At 52.2% G+C, this 18,887-nt stretch overlaps 2 protein-coding genes across 8 annotated transcripts; one reads left to right on the forward strand and one right to left on the reverse strand.

Moving 5' to 3' along the window:
• Window positions 1-42: 42 nt before the first annotated feature.
• Window positions 43-9,563, reverse strand: ttf2 (transcription termination factor, RNA polymerase II). Its single transcript, XM_040202026.2, has 22 exons — window positions 9,428-9,563; window positions 9,137-9,242; window positions 8,142-8,228; window positions 7,853-7,922; window positions 7,018-7,692; window positions 5,543-5,813; window positions 5,188-5,339; window positions 5,022-5,103; window positions 4,769-4,882; window positions 4,530-4,680; window positions 3,364-3,469; window positions 3,097-3,281; window positions 2,869-3,022; window positions 2,704-2,795; window positions 2,464-2,546; window positions 2,232-2,356; window positions 1,949-2,131; window positions 1,611-1,669; window positions 1,382-1,535; window positions 1,131-1,213; window positions 827-901; window positions 43-534 (listed from the first exon to the last, which is right to left on the reverse strand). The coding sequence occupies exons 1-22, from the start codon at window positions 9,453-9,455 to the stop codon at window positions 390-392; spliced, it is 3,180 nt and encodes a 1,059-aa protein (XP_040057960.2). The 5' UTR covers window positions 9,456-9,563; the 3' UTR covers window positions 43-389.
• Window positions 9,564-9,751: 188 nt separating this feature from the next.
• On the forward strand, window positions 9,752-18,885 carry cpap (centrosome assembly and centriole elongation protein). 7 transcript variants are annotated; one of them, XR_013453049.1, is made up of 19 exons: window positions 9,752-10,077; window positions 10,540-10,907; window positions 11,567-11,693; window positions 11,796-11,954; window positions 12,076-12,220; window positions 12,308-12,413; window positions 12,554-13,222; window positions 13,457-14,162; window positions 14,396-14,528; window positions 14,616-14,781; window positions 14,919-15,050; window positions 15,133-15,267; window positions 15,351-15,462; window positions 15,867-16,015; window positions 16,087-16,158; window positions 16,628-16,783; window positions 17,025-17,109; window positions 17,306-17,490; window positions 18,396-18,885. XR_013453049.1 is itself a non-coding variant. In XM_040202022.2 (19 exons), exons 2-19 carry the CDS (start codon window positions 10,569-10,571, stop codon window positions 18,586-18,588), a joined length of 3,705 nt encoding a protein of 1,234 aa, XP_040057956.2. In that variant the 5' UTR covers window positions 9,752-10,077; window positions 10,540-10,568; the 3' UTR covers window positions 18,589-18,885. The 7 variants fall into 7 exon arrangements, 4 of the variants coding, with proteins under 4 accessions (XP_040057956.2, XP_040057959.2, XP_040057957.2 ...); XR_013453050.1 differs by having other exon boundaries at window positions 16,643-16,783; XR_013453051.1 differs by having other exon boundaries at window positions 11,802-11,954; window positions 16,643-16,783; window positions 18,396-18,882.
• The last annotated feature ends 2 nt before the right edge of the window (window positions 18,886-18,887 follow it).

The raw sequence follows: 18,887 nt of genomic DNA on the forward strand, positions 1-18,887 counted from the left end.
TAAGATTAAATATATCTTAAAAAGTACAAGTCGACACATGAGCAGCATTACCTGAATTTAATGAAATCAACAAATAAAATACAGAATACTTAATGACGTTTGAAAAATGCTTTGAAAACAAACTCCATCAGGCGAATAAACAAGGATATAACAAAAAGTTGAACCCTGTTCATCTCAACAAGGGAAATGCAGTCAGAACAGTTCAGCCGAAGCAGAGAGAACAGATGCAGAGAGCACAACTTAAGCAAAAGGAACAACAGAAATAAAAATACAGGCGCATAAAGTCCAATAACGATTTAAAAACCTGCTCTGGATAAAGAAGAGGGAGGAAGGAACCATCACTACTGTGAGGAGAAGAAGCCCTTTAGCCTTCCTCTCTCCTTCTCTTCTCAGACCCCGAAAATGATCCGGAGGTCGGCCAGCGACAGTTTGGAGACGGTGCTTCCGGTTCCCGACAGCACGTTCTGGGCCAGCTCCTTCTTCTTCTCCTGCAGGGTGGAGATCTTCTCCTCCACCGTGCCGTCACACACAAACCTGAGGACACGTCGGTATGAAAACGGGGGGCAGAGGGGACCTTTTATCGTCCGACAAAACATCCTCAAAGCGGGAGACTTTTAAAAAAAAGCACCACATGGTTTCATGGAGCCTCAGATCCTCCGGCTCTTCTTTGAGCTGCTTCCACAAAGGGCCGGAACATTAAACATCTCTGCATTCAGCCGGCTTGGTTTCTGTTATTATTGCTCAGCCTGGTTTTAAACCAGGACTCACGCCGTGATCTCAGGATTCACCAATTCATATAAACACACCTCCGCCTGCGACTCCTCACCTGTGGATGGTGACGTCTTTACTCTGTCCCACCCGGTAGATACGGTCACAGGCCTGATCCTCCAGGGCCGGGTTCCTGTGAGGGGGGCGGGTCAGAGGTCAGGGGTCAAAGACAACAACAACAACAACCATTGCTATGCTCAAAAGAATTCAGTTTGAACCGGATGTCACTATTAGCAACAAGAAAAGGATCAGCTGATGTGTGTAAAGAACAATTCCATTAACATTTTACGTTGAGTTGAAGAGAAAGAAGCAAAGTGAATAAATAGGCAGGATGCTTCACACAGACTCGTCCAGCGGCTCACCAGTGCATGTCGATGAGAAACAGGTGATTCCCACCGATGAGGTTCAGGCCGACCCCTCCAGCACAGAGAGACACCAGCATCACCTGAGGACCAAAGAACCCCACCGCGCGGTCAACGTCCCGCCGCCTCAGGCAGAAACCCTTGTGCGAGGTCAACTTAAACACGGCGTCAGCCATCTCTGTTCATCCCTCCACTAAACCTCCAGTCCCCCTAAAGGAAACCCGCGTTGGGCCGTGTGGGCGGAGACTCGCCTGCGGCCCGCGGGCGTTGGTGTTGAACTCCTCCACCAGGTCCATGCGGTGTTTGGGGGCGACGGTCCCGTCGATGACGGCGTACCTGAGGCCCATCCCGCGCAGGTGAACCGCCACGATTCTGAGCATGCTGGTCCACTGGGACACGATGACGCTGCACAGGGACCAGAGGACGCACGTTACGGTGGAGCCCTCTCAGATCACACGTTAAGGTGGAGTTAATGTTGACCTTTTCTGATCCGCTCCCTTCTGTCTGATCGCCTTCAGCTCGGAGACGATAGCAGCAATCTAGAAAAATTGGAGTTAGTTTCTTGATCTTATAAATCAAGGTTTGTTTGTTTGTTGTTATAAACATGGATTAGTTTTGTTTGATAAAAGAACGCGTTCAATAAACCACCTGAGGTGGATCGCAATGTGCACGCACACACAGGCTAATTAGCATTAGCTTCGGTCATCTCCTGCGCATGCGTGACGTCATTAATATTATATGTATAATATTAGTCCAGAAATGGGAACAGAGTAACTGAAAGGTTTTATAGAAGGCTTCTTCAGTAAGGTGGGGGCCACCTTGGTGCTCTCGCTGGTGTCCTCAAACAGGCGAGAGGCGAAGCGGGTTCCGTTGAGGGCCACGGTGCCGGGGGGGAGGGGGTCCGACCCGGGGGAGGGGCCCGAGGACAGAGACAGAGCGTTGAGCTGCTCCTCTAGAGACAAGACGACGCCGTCGCCCTGCAGCTCGGAGGTGTCCAGAGTCTGGGGGGGGGGGGGCAGGGGCATCAGAGCCTTTTATGCAACTTGCATGGATGTGAAGGTGTGTGTGTGTGTGTGTGTGTGTGTGTGTGTGAGTGCGCACCTTCTGGAGGAGCGACAGGTGACAGCAGCACTGACGGAGGCGCAGCAGCAGGGACAGGATGTGGACGGTGCTGGACGCCTGCTGAGAAGTTGACGCCGCCTGAGACACACCGAACTCCTGCGCCACTGAGGGGGGCGCACACAGGGACACACACACACACGCAGTGTTATTATTTAGGTACATTTGATACCTCATTTGCACGTTTGCTCATGGGAGCTCATGGGCGTCTGACCTTTGTCGAAGGGGTTGGCGCTGCGAGCGTCTCCCTTCCCGTCGCTCCCCTCGTGTCTCTTCAGGTAGTTCTGCAGAGTCGACCTGGAGGGAAAGAGACAATCAATTCGCTTTCATCGCCTGTATCCAGGTACAACGGCAAAAAAAACTAAAAATTCAAGGCTTTCAAAACGTTGGACCCCCAAACCGACCGCTGACGTCGCCATGACAACCTTCACTGTACCCCCCCCCCCCGTTGTACCTGGACTGGGCGAAGACCACGTCGTACACGGCCTGCTCGTCCCGGGACAGTTCGAGTCGATGCACCTCGCAGGTCCGACCGGGAAGAGACACCTGGAAGCAGAGAGCTCGTGTGATCTCACCATCAGTGGCCGCCGTGATGCGGCGAAGGCGCCCGTCTCCTTACCAGCGGCTTCCCCTCCGAGTCGCGCTGGGCTTTGGTCCGTCGGAGCAGCAGAGTCCTGGTCAGGATGTTGAGCCTCTCGCGGCCTCGGTTGGAGCCGTTGTCCACCTGAGCTTTCCACACCTTGTACTCGTCGAACGGGGAGCAGCGCAGGAACCTGAGGGGACGGAGACGCGCCGTGAGGAGGACGCCAACGCGCGACTCCATGCTGGCGGCCCCTTGTGCGCTTACTTGAGCAGCGAGTACATGTCCAGCAGGTTGTTCTGGATGGGCGTTCCGGTGACGGCCCAGCGGGCGCGAGCCCTCAGCTGACACACGGCCATGGACGTCTGCACTTTGGGGTTTTTGATGTTGTGGGCTTCGTCCAGAACCACGCGGGCCCAGGCGACCCGCAGCAGAGGAGCCGAGCGGGACGGCTGGGGGAGGGTGGGACGCAGACAACGCGTGAGAGGGGTTCTCTATAAGAACTAGAAAGGGGGGGGGGTAGAAATAACTCACCACTTCATCCGCATCTTTGCTGGAGTTTTCAGCGCCCCCCTTCTGGACCGGGACCTCCTTAGAGACTAAACTGTATGTGGTCACCACCACATCAAAATCAGCCAGCCTGCGAGACAGAAAGACAGAGAAAAAGAGTGAACTCTTGATTCAAGTCAGCAAATGCTGGTTTAGTCACGGTTCAATGTGGTCCTGCTTTATGGTCTGTGACTCTAAATGAACATCATGCTCATGCATCATGAGTCATTTCCTCATAGACGTCTATGGGAGCAGAGGAGTCGCCCCCTGCTGGTCACTACAGAGAAGTAGAGTCATTTCCTCATAGACGCCTATGGGAGCAGAGGAGTCGCCCCCTGCTGGTCACTACAGAGAAGTAGAGTCATTTCCTCATAGACGCCTATGGGAGCAGAGGAGTCGCCCCCTGCTGGTCACTACAGAGAAGTAGAGTCATTTCCTCATAGACGTCTATGGGAGCAGAGGAGTCGCCCCCTGCTGGTCACTACAGAGAAGTAGAGTCATTTCCTCATAGACGTCTATGGGAGCAGAGGAGTCGCCCCCTGCTGGTCACTACAGAGAAGTAGAGTCATTTCCTCATAGACGTCTATGGGAGCAGAGGAGTCGCCCCCTGCTGGTCACTACAGAGAAGTAGAGTCATTTCCTCATAGACGTCTATGGGAGCAGAGTAGTCGCCCCCTGCTGGTCACTACAGAGAAGTAGAGTCATTTCCTCATAGACGTCTATGGGAGCAGAGGAGTCGCCCCCTGCTGGTCACTACAGAGAAGTAGAGTCATTTCCTCATCAACGTCTATGGGAGCAGAGGAGTCGCCCCCTGCTGGTCACTACAGAGAAGTAGAGTCATTTCCTCATAGACGTCTATGGGAGCAGAGGAGTCGCCCCCTGCTGGTCACTACAGAGAAGTAGAGTCATTTCCTCATAGACGTCTATGGGAGCAGAGGAGTCGCCCCCTGCTGGTCACTACAGAGAAGTAGAGTCATTTCCTCATAGACGTCTATGGGAGCAGAGGAGTCGCCCCCTGCTGGTCACTACAGAGAAGTAGAGTCATTTCCTCATAGACGTCTATGGGAGCAGAGGAGTCGCCCCCTGCTGGCCACTACACAGAATGCAGCTTTAACACATGAAGCAGCAGCTTCACTGGTTGGGTCCCTCACACGTTGGCTCTTTTCTCGCGTTGGGGGCCGTGGTACAGGTACACCGTGAGCTTGCCCGTCTTCACGTGTCTTTCGACCTCCCTCTTCCAGTGGTGCACCAGGGAGGCGGGGCAGATGATCAGGGTTCCTGTAGAAGCCACCAGGCTGGAGTCTGGAGGGACAACACACATCCACACGCTCTGAATTCTGCTGTTTATGTCCTTTTAGATGCGCAGTGCACGGTGAGAAACGGGAGTTACCGGTTTTGGAGATCCAGCTCTGCGGCTTGGTCTCCGCCTCCTTGTTGGCTTTGGTCTTCTTGGCCAGGATGAGAGCGATGATGGTCAAGGTTTTCCCCAGACCCATGTCATCCGCTGAATGCAGAGGGCAACAGAAGGATTTGGGACCATGAGGACTCTTGTTAGGCGTCATCCTCGTATAAGAAGGCTTATTTACGCCGCTGTAATCAAGTCTACTTCACATCACCTTCAGTAGAGAAAAAGCTCAACTTACCCAGAATTCCTCCGCAGGGGTTTTGGTTCTCTCTCCAGAGCAGCCAGGCCAACGCTCTCCTCTGGTGGGCTAGGAGCGGCACCTGGTAGCCAATCACAAGAGCACAGTGTTACCGCGGCAACGCGCTCCTCGAGAGACAACCTGTGTGGCGTTTCGGGGTCGCGACCTTGATGCATTTGGGGTCCGGGAACTCGGCCTCGGGGTCGGGGCAGGACTCCAGAGACTTGTGGAGGTGGTCGATGGTCTCGCTGGTGGCGTTCTTCACGGCCAGCAGACGGTCGTCGGTCATCCGGCCCCCGTAGAAGGCCTGAGGGCCGGCTGGGGAATCATAGGTTGTTAAACAACACACAAAGAGCATGAAAGAATGCAATTAATAACTCGACCATAGAAGCAAAGGACCAGTTCTGCCTTTTCTATTGCTGATCTCTTTTTGTGAATTAATGATAATAAATAAACAATGACAAAGATAACAACAATAACAGCGTTGACAGCCCCCCCCCCCCCCCCGGTGTTGGGCCTACCTCCGTAGACTTGGGTGCAGCCCTGACTCAGGTGGAGGTCCTGCTGTTGGGAGGGGCCCGGGGGCGCGTGGAGCAGGATGGTGCCGCCCTGCCGGCAGGGGTTGACCTCCAGATCGGCTTCACCGCTGCTACCTCCACCCTGGGAGCCTGCGGGTGGAGACGGAGCGGCGAGGCTCAGAGACTCCAGAGCGTCCTGCAGCTCCTTCACCTGAGACTTCAGGCGCTCCCCTTTGTCGGGCAGAGCCGCCACGTTCACCGCCGACAAGGTCGCCTTAACCGGGGGGGGGGGGGGGCATAAAGTAAAGAGTGGGAATTAACACATGAACATTTTTAAGTTCTCTTTTAGTCAATTCACACAAAGTAAACGTGTATCTCGATATGTGAATGAATTGCAGAACCCTGAAGGACGAGAAGACGATCATATTGCTTATCGCGCTTCCTGTCCTTGTTGCTTCCTTTGCTTATGACTTCCTGTCCTTGTTGCTTCCTTTGCTTATGACTTCCTGTCCTTGTTGCTTCCTTTGCTTATGACTTCCTGTCCTTGTTGCTTCCTTTGCTTATGACTTCCTGTCCTTGTTGCTTCCTTTGCTTATGACTTCCTGTCCTTGTTGCTTCCTTTGCTTATGACTTCCTGTCCTTGTTGCTTCCTTTGCTTATGACTTCCTGTCCTTGTTGCTTCCTTTGCTTATGACTTCCTGTCCTTGTTGCTTCCTTTGCTTATGACTTCCTGTCCTTGTTGCTTCCTTTGCTTATGACTTCCTGTCCTTGTTGCTTCCTTTGCTTATGACTTCCTGTCCTTGTCGCTCCCTTCGCTTATGACTTCCTGTCCTTGTCGCTCCCTTCGCATATGACTTCCTGTCCTTGTTGCTTCCTCTGCTTATCGCACTTCCTGTCCTTGTTGCTTCCTTTGCTTATCGCACTTCCTGTCCTTGTTGCTTCCTTTGCTTATCGCACTTCCTGTCCTTGTTGCTTCCTTTGCTTATCGCACTTCCTGTCCTTGTTGCTTTCTTTGCTTATGACTTCCTGTCCTTGTTGCTTCCTTTGCTTATCGCACTTCCTGTCCTTGTTGCTTTCTTTGCTTATGACTTCCTGTCCTTGTTGCTTCCTTTGCTTATGACTTCCTGTCCTTGTTGCTTCCTTTGCTTATGACTTCCTGTCCTTGTTGCTTCCTTTGCTTATGACTTCCTGTCCTTGTTGCTTCCTTTGCTTATGACTTCCTGTCCTTGTTGCTTCCTTTGCTTATCGCACTTCCTGTCCTTGTTGCTTCCTTTGCTTATCGCACTTCCTGTCCTTGTTGCTTCCTTTGCTTATGACTTCCTGTCCTTGTTGCTTCCTTTGCTTATGACTTCCTGTCCTTGTTGCTTCCTTCGCTGAGCCAACGGACTTTGTCTCTTCCAGTCCTCAGTCTGCTTGGTTCTCCTCCTTTTGAACTAAAGAACGTCCCTAACCACGGAGACTCATGTGACGTCCCTCACCTTCTTCTGCTGGAGTCGACTTGTGAGCAGGCCGTGCAGACCTCCGGGGTCCTGCTGCTGACCTTTGACCTTTGACGCCGGCTGGAACCCGGCGAAGGCGGTCAGCGTCTTCTGAACGGCAGAGACGGGCGGCGTTCTCTGAGTCGCCGGTTTCACCGACACCACCACGACATCGTCTTCGTCGTCGTCATGGACCTGGAGGGCCGGAGGTCGGCTGGGCTCTGGTTGCGCTGCCTGGGTCGATGGGGGCGGGTTCTTTCTGCTATCCGAGTCGCTCTCTCCGGTATCCTTGACTCTTTCGGTCGGTTGTCGGGCCTCGCCGGGCTCCTCGTCGGCGTCGCGTGGTTCCCCCCCACCGCTCGCTTTGGGCCGCTTTTCCTCCTCATTGGAAACTCTCTTCTTCAGCTTCATTCCCGGCGGAAGCTGTTTGCCTCGGTAGGACTCCGCCTTCCGCTCTCCCGCAGCGACGCCCTCCACGTTCTCTTTCTGATGCCTCCCTCCCCCTGCGGCCTCGTGACTCTCACCGCCGTCTCTATCCTCCCCCCCTCCACCGCGCTGCATCCTCCTCCACTCGGAGTCCGCGTCCGTCTTGCCGGAGGCTTTGAAGGGGTTCCGGACGGGCGGCAGGCAAGAAGGCTGCGCGTGGGACAGAGGGTTCCTCTTCTCCTTCTCGGGCTGCAAGGACGGGAGGAGACGGACATTTCAAAAAAATGGAAAGCAGAGACAGAACAAGGAATTCCTGACTTTTTATATGTGCAGTGATTTAAAAAAACACACAAATAAATACAAATAAAAAAGGTGTATGGTGGAATCTGTGACGGGAGCGTTGTCTTACCGCACGCCACGGAACGTTTCCACACCACTTCTGGGCAGCTTTTTTACCCACAATGCACCTGTAGAACAACCTGGATAGGAGAAGAGATAGATAAAATAAAATATAATGAAAATCACAGAGACGACCATCATGAAACATGCAGTATGAGACAGATTAGAGCGCTAAACGCTAACGTGCAGCAGCTTGATGACCGCTAGCTTCTTCCAGAAGAGGTTCGTAGTCGGTAGAAGAAAGGAGGTGGAGAGTGTACAGCAGTGACTTGTTTAGGCAAAAGAAATAAGGAATCCACCTGTGGCTCTGCTGCTGCAGACTGTAGGTGAGCGCTTGGAGTTCCACCATCGAGTCTTCGTGCTGGAGGCAGTTGGATGGTGAGATTCTGGAGGAGATGATAAACAGCAACATATAATTCTACAATTCACCTGAGGCAGCTGAAGAAATTCAACCTGCCAAAGACGATGATGGTGCACTTCTACACGGCCATCATGGAGTCCATCCTCTGCTCCTCCATCAGCGTCTGGTACGCTGCAGCCACAGCCAAGGACGAGGGCAGGCTGCAGAGAGGCTGATCGGCTGCAATCTGCCGTCCCTGCAGGACTTGTTCGCTTCCAGGTCTCTGAAGCGAGCTAAAAAGATGGTAGCCGACCCCTCTCACCCCGGACAAAACCTGTTTGTGCCCCTTCCATCTGGCAGGAGGCTGAGGTCCATCAGGACTAAGACCTCCCGCCACACCAACAGTTTCTTCCCGTCGGCAGTCGGGCTCATCAACAGAGCCGGTCCCCCACTGCCTGACTATAACACTCCACCGGTCACTCCCCTTCATACTGCACACGCCACTTTAACTGTCATTTCTCACTTTGTCGTCACTTTGTCACTTGTTCGATAGTGCACTTTATTTTTAAATATTTAACTTTTTAAATATTTTTAGTTTTTAACTTTATTCTTGTTTTATACTAACCCATAGCCTTATTCTACTAACCCATTGCATTATCATTTCATTTTATTCTATTACTTGTGCACTGCTGTTTGTCTATTGTTAAACTGTTTACTGTCACGGACCAACCGCCACGACAAATTCCTTGTATGTTTGACATATTTTGGCAATAAATGTTTCCGGATTCCTGATTAAATAATCACCAGTTGTGCTTTGACAATTGTCAGACTCGTACCCGGGTTGTATGAAGTGACTGAGGTGGATTGAGTATTATTAACATTTCTGGACACTTCTGGGTTGGACTACAGTGTCCCCAGGCTTCTTATAAATGGAAGGATTAATGGTCTGCTCACCGTGCCACATGAGTGAAATCACAGCCCTGCTTGTCAACGCAGACATAGAAGCTTTTGCCTTTGTTTGGTCCATCTTTAACGCCAGTTTTTAACATGCACACGCTACCTGTGTGGAGACATAAGAGCACGAGTTATTGACAAAATCATAAAAAATTAAACAAAACGTATTTTCACTACAGGACTGCAACGGAGAAGCGTAGAAAAAGGCGGTTTGTGTGCTGGGAAACACGGATCATCCAGCGTTGTGTTCTGTAACCAACAGTTAGCTAACTGTAACCTAGTGAGACTTACCGTGGACGTCGCATAGAACCTTCTCCATCGTGCAGCAGCTCCAGCGCACCGTCACAATGTGCAAACTGAACTTTTTCGTATCGACCAATCGCAGCAGTCCCAAAGCACATCCGGTAGCTACATGTCAGTGTAAAGGTCGACGTTCTAATGAGGTAATACAAATCACTTATGATTTGCAAAGAAGTAGGGCTATAACCACGTTTAAATATACAATACAAAGCACATTACGTAATAACCTTAGCATACAATTAGAAAACTTAACGGTGCGGGAGATCGTATTCCAACCTTCGCTTTTATTGTGCAAGTTGTCTGTGCCGCGTCGTTAGACCGGATGCAATACGAAGCTCGCTTTCTCCCCCAAAAGTAATATTTTATTATGTAAGTTGTAACAAGAAAGGCGTCAGGTGTTTATATATATTGAATGTGATAATAACGCGTAAGGAACAAAAACACTTAGCGTAGAGACGTAGAGACAGGAGAAGAGGATGAAACTACACTACCCATCATGCAACAAATTATTCGTCGCCGGGTTTTTTCTCGCTCTCGCGGGCTTTGTTTTGACATGGCGGCAGTCTTTGAAACTTACGTCAGTTATGTTTCAATAACGCACTTTTCCCCTCCAGCAACAGCACGTTTCGCCGATGTTACAGGTGAATATAACATGTTTTGACTCAGATATTAACGTCGCCGATGTATTCGTCACCGCAGCGTAACGCCGGTTGAACAAAGTTGTTTTTGATCAGAAGAAGCTCGTTAACAAGAAAAATACCAGAAATCTCTTTAAATGCACCGAAAAATGAAAAAAGACGTCGGTAGAACATCGCATAACTGTAACGGAATTGGAAGTTTCGTGTTGTTTTAAACTTGTTGTGACTCTGTTAATGATTCAGCCGCTTCGCCTTCTTAAACAGCTGTTGTTTCGTTGCTAACCAAACAAGCCGACGCACTGCGGTCGAAACATGCTAACAAGCTAATGCTAATTCAACCTAAACCGGATACTTATTTATAAATAGTGTTCCGGGACCTGGCGTCTGTCGTGCGTGGCACGGCGTTAATTCGCAGTGTGATTAACCTGTCGCCATCATAATCTGCCGTTTCCAATCCCGGATTAGCGAGTCCTGCTTGAGACAGCGCGGTCACCATGTCATCTCCAGCCGGGATTCGGTACTCGCAGGCGGACTTCTTCGCCCGGTGGATGCCGAGCAGCTCCAGAGCCGGGGTGATCCTCAGTCCCTGCCCGGACCTGGCTGGCTCCCCGCGGGGGCGATCCGCCTCCCTGGAGCCGGACGACTCCTTCGCCTCGGACTTCGCCCCTCTGCCGGGCTCCGCGGACAGCAGCTGCCTCGGCGTGGATGGATCCGAGCGGTCACCCGGAGGAGAGAAGGTCGGGACCGGCGGGGCGGTGAACGGTGGGCCGGACGGTGTGGATGCGATGGCGAGCGCGTCAGAGGACATGCCCGTAATGATGAAGCTGGAGCAGGTGAGGACTTTGTCTGGGTAACGCTGTGGTGATGTGTGTCAGTAGGCAGGTACAGCACCAGCACGCACTGGGGGGGGGTGTATGTTGTGAAGGAGACGAAGCCCAAAGGATTTTCTCTCTTCTTTTGTTTGTTTTGTTAAATTAAAATAAATCATAATTGGACATTGAACTTTTTGGTCTGTGTAAACCACAAACCCATCAGTGCCCGTTTTGGTTTAGATTTTTTACGACAAATGCCCGGTACAGATGTATAATAATTCATATATCACAAAAGAGGCAGATTTTTCATCAATTAACATACGTTAATTCTATTGAAACTTGGAGGTATTTAAGTTACAGTGACCTGGAGAAAGCACAACTGGACATACTTCCAGGTTCAGGTCTTCCTGTTGACTCAATACCCCCGACTCCATCTCTCTCTTTGCCCCACATGTACTATTCTTAGCTTTTTTTCTTCTGACGCCATTTATGTTGCAAAGGACTCAAACGATGGCGGAAGTCTGTGCGTTCAAGTCGGTCGGCCTTTTTTTGATGTGCGTGCAGACAGTGTGCAAGTGAGGGGGGACAGCAACAAAAACGTTAGCGTGTTGGAAACCACTGAAGTGGAATCCGTGTCAGAGGGGGTGATGTGAGAGACATGATGTTGTGTGTTTGTGCAGCTGAGGAAGTGGCAGCAGCACATGCAGGAGCAGCTGAAAGCCCACCAGCTGGAGGAGCTGCTTCACCTCCAGGCCGAGCAGCAGAGGCTGCTGGGAATGACGAATGGATTGCAGCACGGCACAGACGGTTAAGAAGAGACAGTTTACCAAGATAACTCCAAGCGCAAAGATTTGTCCTGCTTCCGTCCTCCTTCGCTCTTTCCTCTATATGTGCGTGTGTATTTTCTAGGTGCAGGTTGGGATTCCAGGGAAACCCCACACAGCCCCACCACGAACTACCATGAAGTCACTTTGGGCCTCCGACAGCAGCAAAAGCCCCCACCTGCACAGACTCTGGAAGGGCTACCAGGAGGTCCGGATTGTGAGGAGGTGGACGATGAGGCAGAGGGTGAGGAAAATGTTCGTTCACCTCACGGTGACGGCAGCATTGTGAAGCTTTTCTTTTCATTTGGAGTAGAACAGTCGGCGCTCTTCCTTTCTTCTGAATGAACAGTGTTGGTTTACTGCAGGCTCGTGGAGCTCCGGAGGAGAAGATCAGGAACACGGTGTTGAGAGAACTCATTTTCAGGAGCATGATGACACGCTAATAGCGAGTAATGGTGAGGCTTTGACTGAACACAGCAGCAGCAGAGAAGAAGACGTCTTCCATGACAGGTAAATGCTTCCCAGGAAGACAAACCTGCCTGTGTGGCTCTGTTGTAAACAGCTTTGTATCAGTGCCTCGTGTGCCTCCTCTCCCAGACCCATACAGCTGGGTGTCTGCGGTCAGAAGAAGACCTTTGAGGAGTTGCTGGAGGAGCAGATGAGGGTGGAGGAGCAGAGGCTGAAGTCTGCCTGGCAACCGCAGGTCAGAGAATAAAACAAGGAAAAAGTCAATAAGTAGATGATTCAAAAGCACGTATCTCTTCATATTTGTACATTCAAGGAAGTTTTGATATCTAAAAGAATTACAGAGGAAGATTACAAATTATTTGTGTCTCCCCACAGACCCACGGTGGCGCTGAAGCCCCCCCCAAGAGGACCTATTTGAAGCGAGGCGAGGGCCTGTTGAGATTTACCGCCAATCGCAAAGCGCCGCCACCGAAAATGGGGGCGAAGAATGACACCAAACCAAAACCCCCGTCCAGAGCGCTCCGCCGCAGCAGCTCTGAGCCTGCGGCCATCCAGCGGCTCGCCGTCCAGCGCAAAACCGCCACACTCAACAAGGAAAACCGCCCGAGAGGTCTCTGTTCGCCGCCCCGGGACCTCAGAGGGGAGACCAAAGCGGCCTGGACGAAGGTGTTGGCGAGCCAGCAGAGACGCAACACGGAGACGGTTGACGGCGAGCCGGACAGGACGCGAGCCGAACCGCGTCGGCCGTGGAGGCCAAAGGACGCGGCCTCGACAGCTCGGGTCGAGAGGAGCGGCGGGGCGGACGCGCCGCGGCCAAACCCCGTCGCCAAACAGGTGGGCGCGTCGAGAGAGCCGGAGGAGGGGCAACCGGCAGGGGGAGGAGACGGCATTCTGGGGGAGTCCTTCGAGGTGTCGTTCCAGGAGAAGCTGCGGCGCTGGGACTGCGACCAGCAGCTGGAGACGGTGGAGCTGGGAGAGTTCGAGCTGTTGGAGCAAGCGGCCGAGGAGCTATCCTTCTCCTCCAACTCCTCCTTCGTCATGAAGGTGCTTAGTTCTCCCCGACGTGTCCTCTCTGGTTATCTGGGTCCTGCTCATTCCAGCAGCATTAGTCTCACGTTTGTGCAAAGCTCTTCATAAAAGTTTCCCAAATCTCTCTAATGACTATTTGTAGGTGATCGGCGCTGAGGAGCATCTTGTAGCTTCCCGAGTTCTTCTCATCTCAGATGTTGGATTTGTGTCCTAATACATGGGACTTGTTGACGGTTTGTGCCCTGGCAGGTTCTGCAGCTGGACCAGCAGCACGGAGGGCTGCACCCACGTCGGCTCTCCTCCACCCCCATCAAGTCGCCGCCCAGAGGTGCAATCCAGAGGTGCAGCGGCCCAACTGCTCCAAACTGCTCCGTCTCCTCAGAAGCTTTGGCAGCGAAGGCGAGAGACGACGCGGTCGGGGACAAAGTGAGCGTGGAGGACGAGCTCAGGCAATCGGATGCCTCCACCTGCGAGTCCGAAGGGCAGGAAGTGGGGGTCCAACCGCCTTCGTTTCCCGGCACCTTTCACTTTCCCGCTCGTTCCGACCCGCCGTACGACAGGCGCTCGTATCAGGACGAGGAGAGCGGCGGGGATTCGGCGTCGGACGGGACGCCGCTCGACGACGTCGGGCCCGACGAGTCAACTCTGATCGAGGACGGCGACAGGCAGCGGTACGGGGTCGTGTTCGACGACGACGACACGTGGAACGACCCGGAGGACGCCGGCTCGGGCGATGACGGGGGAGGAGCCGGTCCGGCCGAAGGGATCGCACCGCCGGGGAGGACTCTGTCCAGCAAGCTGGCGGTGAACAAAGGGGCGGAGGCAGACGAGGGCGCGGCTCCTCCTCCTCCCGCCTCGCAGCTCATGACCAGGTTGTTCCCCTCGCTGAAGCCAAAGGCCCAGAATGCACCTCTCCACCCTCCTCCTGAGTCCAAAAGGGCCGAGGAGACGACGGGTGAGACAAACAATCTGTAGTCTTTTAATCATCAGAAGCCGCATTAGTTTATTTATTCTCACTGTTTGGGTCAGACAGGAAGTAGATGTGATTGGCATTTAGGGAACCTGACCACTTAAAAAATGTGAGATCTTACAAATAATTTATAGAAATTTGGGTATTTATCAGAAATCTTTCAAAAAATATATAAACATATTGCATTAATTGGCAGTTTTACGTGTGTGTGTGTCCAGGCCAGCAGGTCCAGTCCAGGCAGCTGAGGGAGAGACTGGTGGAGCTGGAGATCGAGATCGAGAGATTCAAGAAGGAGAACGCCGCTCTCGCCAAACTCCGACAGGAAAACGAGAAGAACCGGGAACATCTCAGGTGACGGGTCCCTCCATGTCTTCCTTCTGGACTTCGTCCTAAATCGCGTCCAACTTCACGTCAGCCTTGTCGCCTCCTCTCTCGTAGGACGGAGCGGTCACAATTCGAGCAGACGAAGGCGGAGGAGCTGGCCAAGTTCGAGGAGTTCAAGAAGGAGGAGATCCGGAGGCTGCAGAAGGAGCGCAAGCTGTTTGAGAAACACGCGTCGGCCGCCAGAGCCGTGCCTGACAAGAAGGAGCGGGAGGAGATCCAGGTCGGTGGTTCCTTTAAACTTCAACCAATAAGCAAAAAGATGATGAGTTCACAATGGCACACGAGCAGTCTGATGATCCGTTGACCTGCCACACCAAGGCTCTTACGTGTCCCTTAATGTATGTCCTCGTCTGCCAGGCGCTGAAGCAGCAGCTGAGCTCTCTGCAGGAGGAGCTGAGGGGGAGGGAGACTCGCTGGGCCTCCTCCCACAGCAGGCTGAGGCAGCAGGTAGACTCCCTCAGCCAGGAGAACGGCTCTCTACGGGACGAGGTACCAACCCTGACCTTTGACCCTTGGCAGCCGTGTCCTTCTTGTCTTTAGTAAAGAGCGTATGTCCTCTCTGTAATTAAAGATCCGTGTGCTGGAAAAGCTCCGGCTCAGCTCCTGGCAGAAAAACCCCGTGGACGCAGAGAAGGACCGAGAAACAAAAGAAGGTCCCAAAACATGCGAGAACAACGCGTCGGTGACCAAAGGAGTGAAATTCGCTGTAAGCAGGTTCTTCTTTGTTGGTAATATTAAAAGTAGTAAACAAGCATCAGCTCCTCATCTCACCTCCACGTGTGTGCTCAGAGTCCCCTGGACTCCAGAGGAGGAGGACCCATCAGCAGGAGGATCAGCCCTCCGCACAGCGACACTGCAGCCTGCAGGGGGGGCTCCGGTGGGGGGGGTCAGGGTGCCGCCGGTACGCTCACTCTCCATTCACGCTCACACACAACTGCATGAACAGACGCAGGCCCACTTTGGCTGCTAGAACACGTTTCAGACCCAGTTAACCGTCGATCTTTTAATATAATCTCACACTTCTCCCACGTGATGGACCCTCCGTGACAACCAGCTGGACATTTACTTGATGATTAATAACAACTTTGGTGCAATATGATTTTTGTAATATCTATTTGTCCCTTTCTGTTCTTTAGTTTCACATTGAAACCTTTTATTACGGTTAATTAACTCACAGAATGTTGAACATATTTGATGGATTGTGTTTGTTTCGGTCTGAGACCAGTTGAAGATGGTTTTGGTCCCTTCATTCTATTCTCAGTGATCACACCTCAAAGTTGCTGACTGTGGTACTTTAACTTTCAGCCGGGATGAAGAGCAGCCTGAGGAGGCCGTCGGCGACGTGCCTCCCCTCCACCGCGTCCTTGTCCTCCTCGTGGCCCGGCAGGAAGACGGACGAGCGGTTGACACCCGGCAGCGAAGGCCAGGACAAACCGCCGGACCCAGAGCACCTGGTGAGACACCAGGGTGGTTCCCCGCGACCTCTGAGCCGCCGTCCCGGTTTGACGTCTTGTGTCTTTTGTAGAAGAGCTCGTCTCTGCCAAGCGAGCCGGAGGGCGGCGAGGTCCAGGAGGTTCTCCCCAACACGGACGGGAAGGTGAGGCTCGGTTCGGAGACTCCTGCGCTGGCTTTCTGAAGATCCATCTCCAAACCGCTTATCCTTCATAAGGGGGGGGGGGCGCTGGCTGGGGACAATCCCTGTCCAACCTCCCACAGTCCAACCTGACCCCCAGAGCACAGAGGTCAGGTTGGACTGTGGGAGGAAGCCGGAGTACCGCAGAGAACACGCAGACTCCACACAGAAAGGCCTGTGGGCGGAGTCGAGCTCGGGACCTTCTCGGGGCCGTCCCGCTTCCTGTAGATACCTACGTTAAATAGAACTGCTGTTGAATGATGTGCATGTTTTCAGACAGGAAGCTGAACTTCCACCAGACTCCATTGATAAAATGAGTCATTTAACAGTGACACTTCAGTGGTTTCTACACACGGGGAACATGCCAGTTATTAATAAAATATCTGCTGAATTGTAAATCTGATAAGGGAGGTGATCAGAAGTGAGTCCGTAGTTCTTCTCTCTGCAGAAGGAAACGCTTCTGGCCGGCGGCCGGCGACTCATCGTCTTCAACAACGGGACCAAGAAGGAGGTGTCAGCTGACGGGCTCACGGTCAAAGTCACCTTCTTCAACGGGGACACCAAGGAGGTGACGGCCGACCAGAGGGTGGTAAGGAACCTCGGAGGGCGTCGTAACGGGCCGGTGTGCCACTTTTCAGAGAGGATAGATTTCACTAGTGGGAGGTCACCTTAAAACAAAGAGTCCTTGCTTTAAACGGACGTTTCTACAGAGGGGGGGGCGCTTTCATTCTCTACGCACTTCTGAAACCACGGCAACGGGGTCCGCACAATGTCGACTTTTCTAAATAGATGATTTCTAGATTCTGAATCTTCCCGGTGACTCTTCTCAGATCTACTTCTACGCCGAGGCCAAGACGACCCACGTCACGTACCCGGACGGCATGGAGGTCCTGCACTTCCCCAACAACCAGACCGGTGAGCGCTGCTCACAGGCGCCGACATCAGCGTTCAGTACTTGATCTACTTAATAGAACAGCTGGCTGTTTAAAGTAACTACATCTGTCGAATGTACACAAATACAATAGAAGGTCGTCGAGGTAATAAAGAGTCAGAAACCAGCGAGGCCTTTGAACTGAACATTAATCCTCCGCTTGCGTCTGTATTTCTCCAGAGAAACATTTCCCAGATGGCCGGAAGGAGATCGTCTTTCCGGACCAGACGGTGAAGAACTTGTTCCCGAGCGGCCGGGAGGAGAGCGTGCTGACGGACGGCACCGTGATCCAAGTCAACCCGTAAGAAGTTTGTTCTCCGTGTGGCTCCATCTTACGAGCAGATACTCATGGGATGGAATTCTTAGTACGTTTCCCCTTCGGACCTTTAAAATCAGGGAAGTATCCCCATTGTTATCATTCAATTCATTTTGCCCCATAATGACAAAAGGAAAAAAGCTTGATACAAGCTTAGCACACCGGTTTCTCCCACTGTTCTCTGCAGAACCTCTCCGGTTCCATCAGGTGGGTGCCTCACTGTAGGGAGGCTATGGGGCAGCTGATGAGCAGCGCCTGGTGGCATTCAGGCCAAAGAGTTCAAGCTTTGTTTCAACAGACCAGAGGATTCGGTTTCCTGTGGTGCTTCAGGTGGCCGGCTGTCACGTGGCTTCCGTCTGGCCACTCCAGTGCAGCACTGATGGTTCTCCTCCTGGAAGGTTCTTGGTCACCTCCCCGACTGAGGCCCTTCTCCCCGATGGCTCTTTGCTCATTGGGACCTTCGGTGCTGAAGAAATGTTTCTGTACGCGTCGCCTGATCTGCGCCTCATCTCCATTCTGTCTCGGAGGTCTACAGACAATTTCTTGCACTCCATGTCTTGGTTTGTGCCGACTCACAGTCACCTGTGGGACTGAAAGGTTCCTGCCTTTTCTAAAAAGAATGTAGCAGGTTGTAGAAACATCTCAAGGATGATCAGTGGAAAAATGGAGTGTCACAGCAAAGGCTGTGAATACTTAAGTACAAGCTATATTTTCATTAGATATGCAAAAGTACAACGGACAACTTCTTTTTATTTCTCGTTTATCACTTCATGGCCTCTCGATTTAACCAGTGACCCGTCAGAGGAGCCCGACCCTTAGGTTGCTCCTCCTGAAATGACTTAATATCGATAAAAACTGCCGAGCTGCAATACAAAACTTACCGGAAGTTTTGTATTGTTGTCTCTGGGGGCTTCGACCTCTAACAAACTGACCTGGTGGGGGCTCTTCTCTCAGGGACGGCGTGAAGGAGATCCTCTTCAACACGGGCCAGAAGGAGATCCACACGGCCAACTACAAGAGGAGGGAGTACCCCGACGGCACCGCCAAGACCGTGTACGCCGACGGCCGCCAGGAGACCCGCTACCCCAACGGGAGGCTGCGGGTCAAAGACCGAGACGGCAACGTCGTCCTGGACAACGGCGCGTAGGACCCCGATGAGCGGTCTCCCGCGCTGCTGCCTTTTTAAATAGCGTTCTCACTATTGTTTATTTATTCACTGTAAACAGGAACTCCAGACGACACCTTTAATGTTTCAGGGACACGAATCGGTTCTTCGGTCTTGTTTGTGCAGCATTTTGGGGTCAATGACGTATCAAACGTAATGTTTGGGATGAATCAAATGTTTACGGTGTTTGTTTACTATTTTAATTTGTAAAAATGTGAAATACTTATTTATTTTCTTATCTTTTGTTTTTATGTTTGTAAAATAAAAGTCTGATCTTAATG

This window comes from Gasterosteus aculeatus, chromosome 16, assembly GCF_964276395.1.
Source record: "Gasterosteus aculeatus chromosome 16, fGasAcu3.hap1.1, whole genome shotgun sequence".
Classification (NCBI taxonomy): domain Eukaryota; kingdom Metazoa; phylum Chordata; class Actinopteri; order Perciformes; family Gasterosteidae; genus Gasterosteus; species Gasterosteus aculeatus.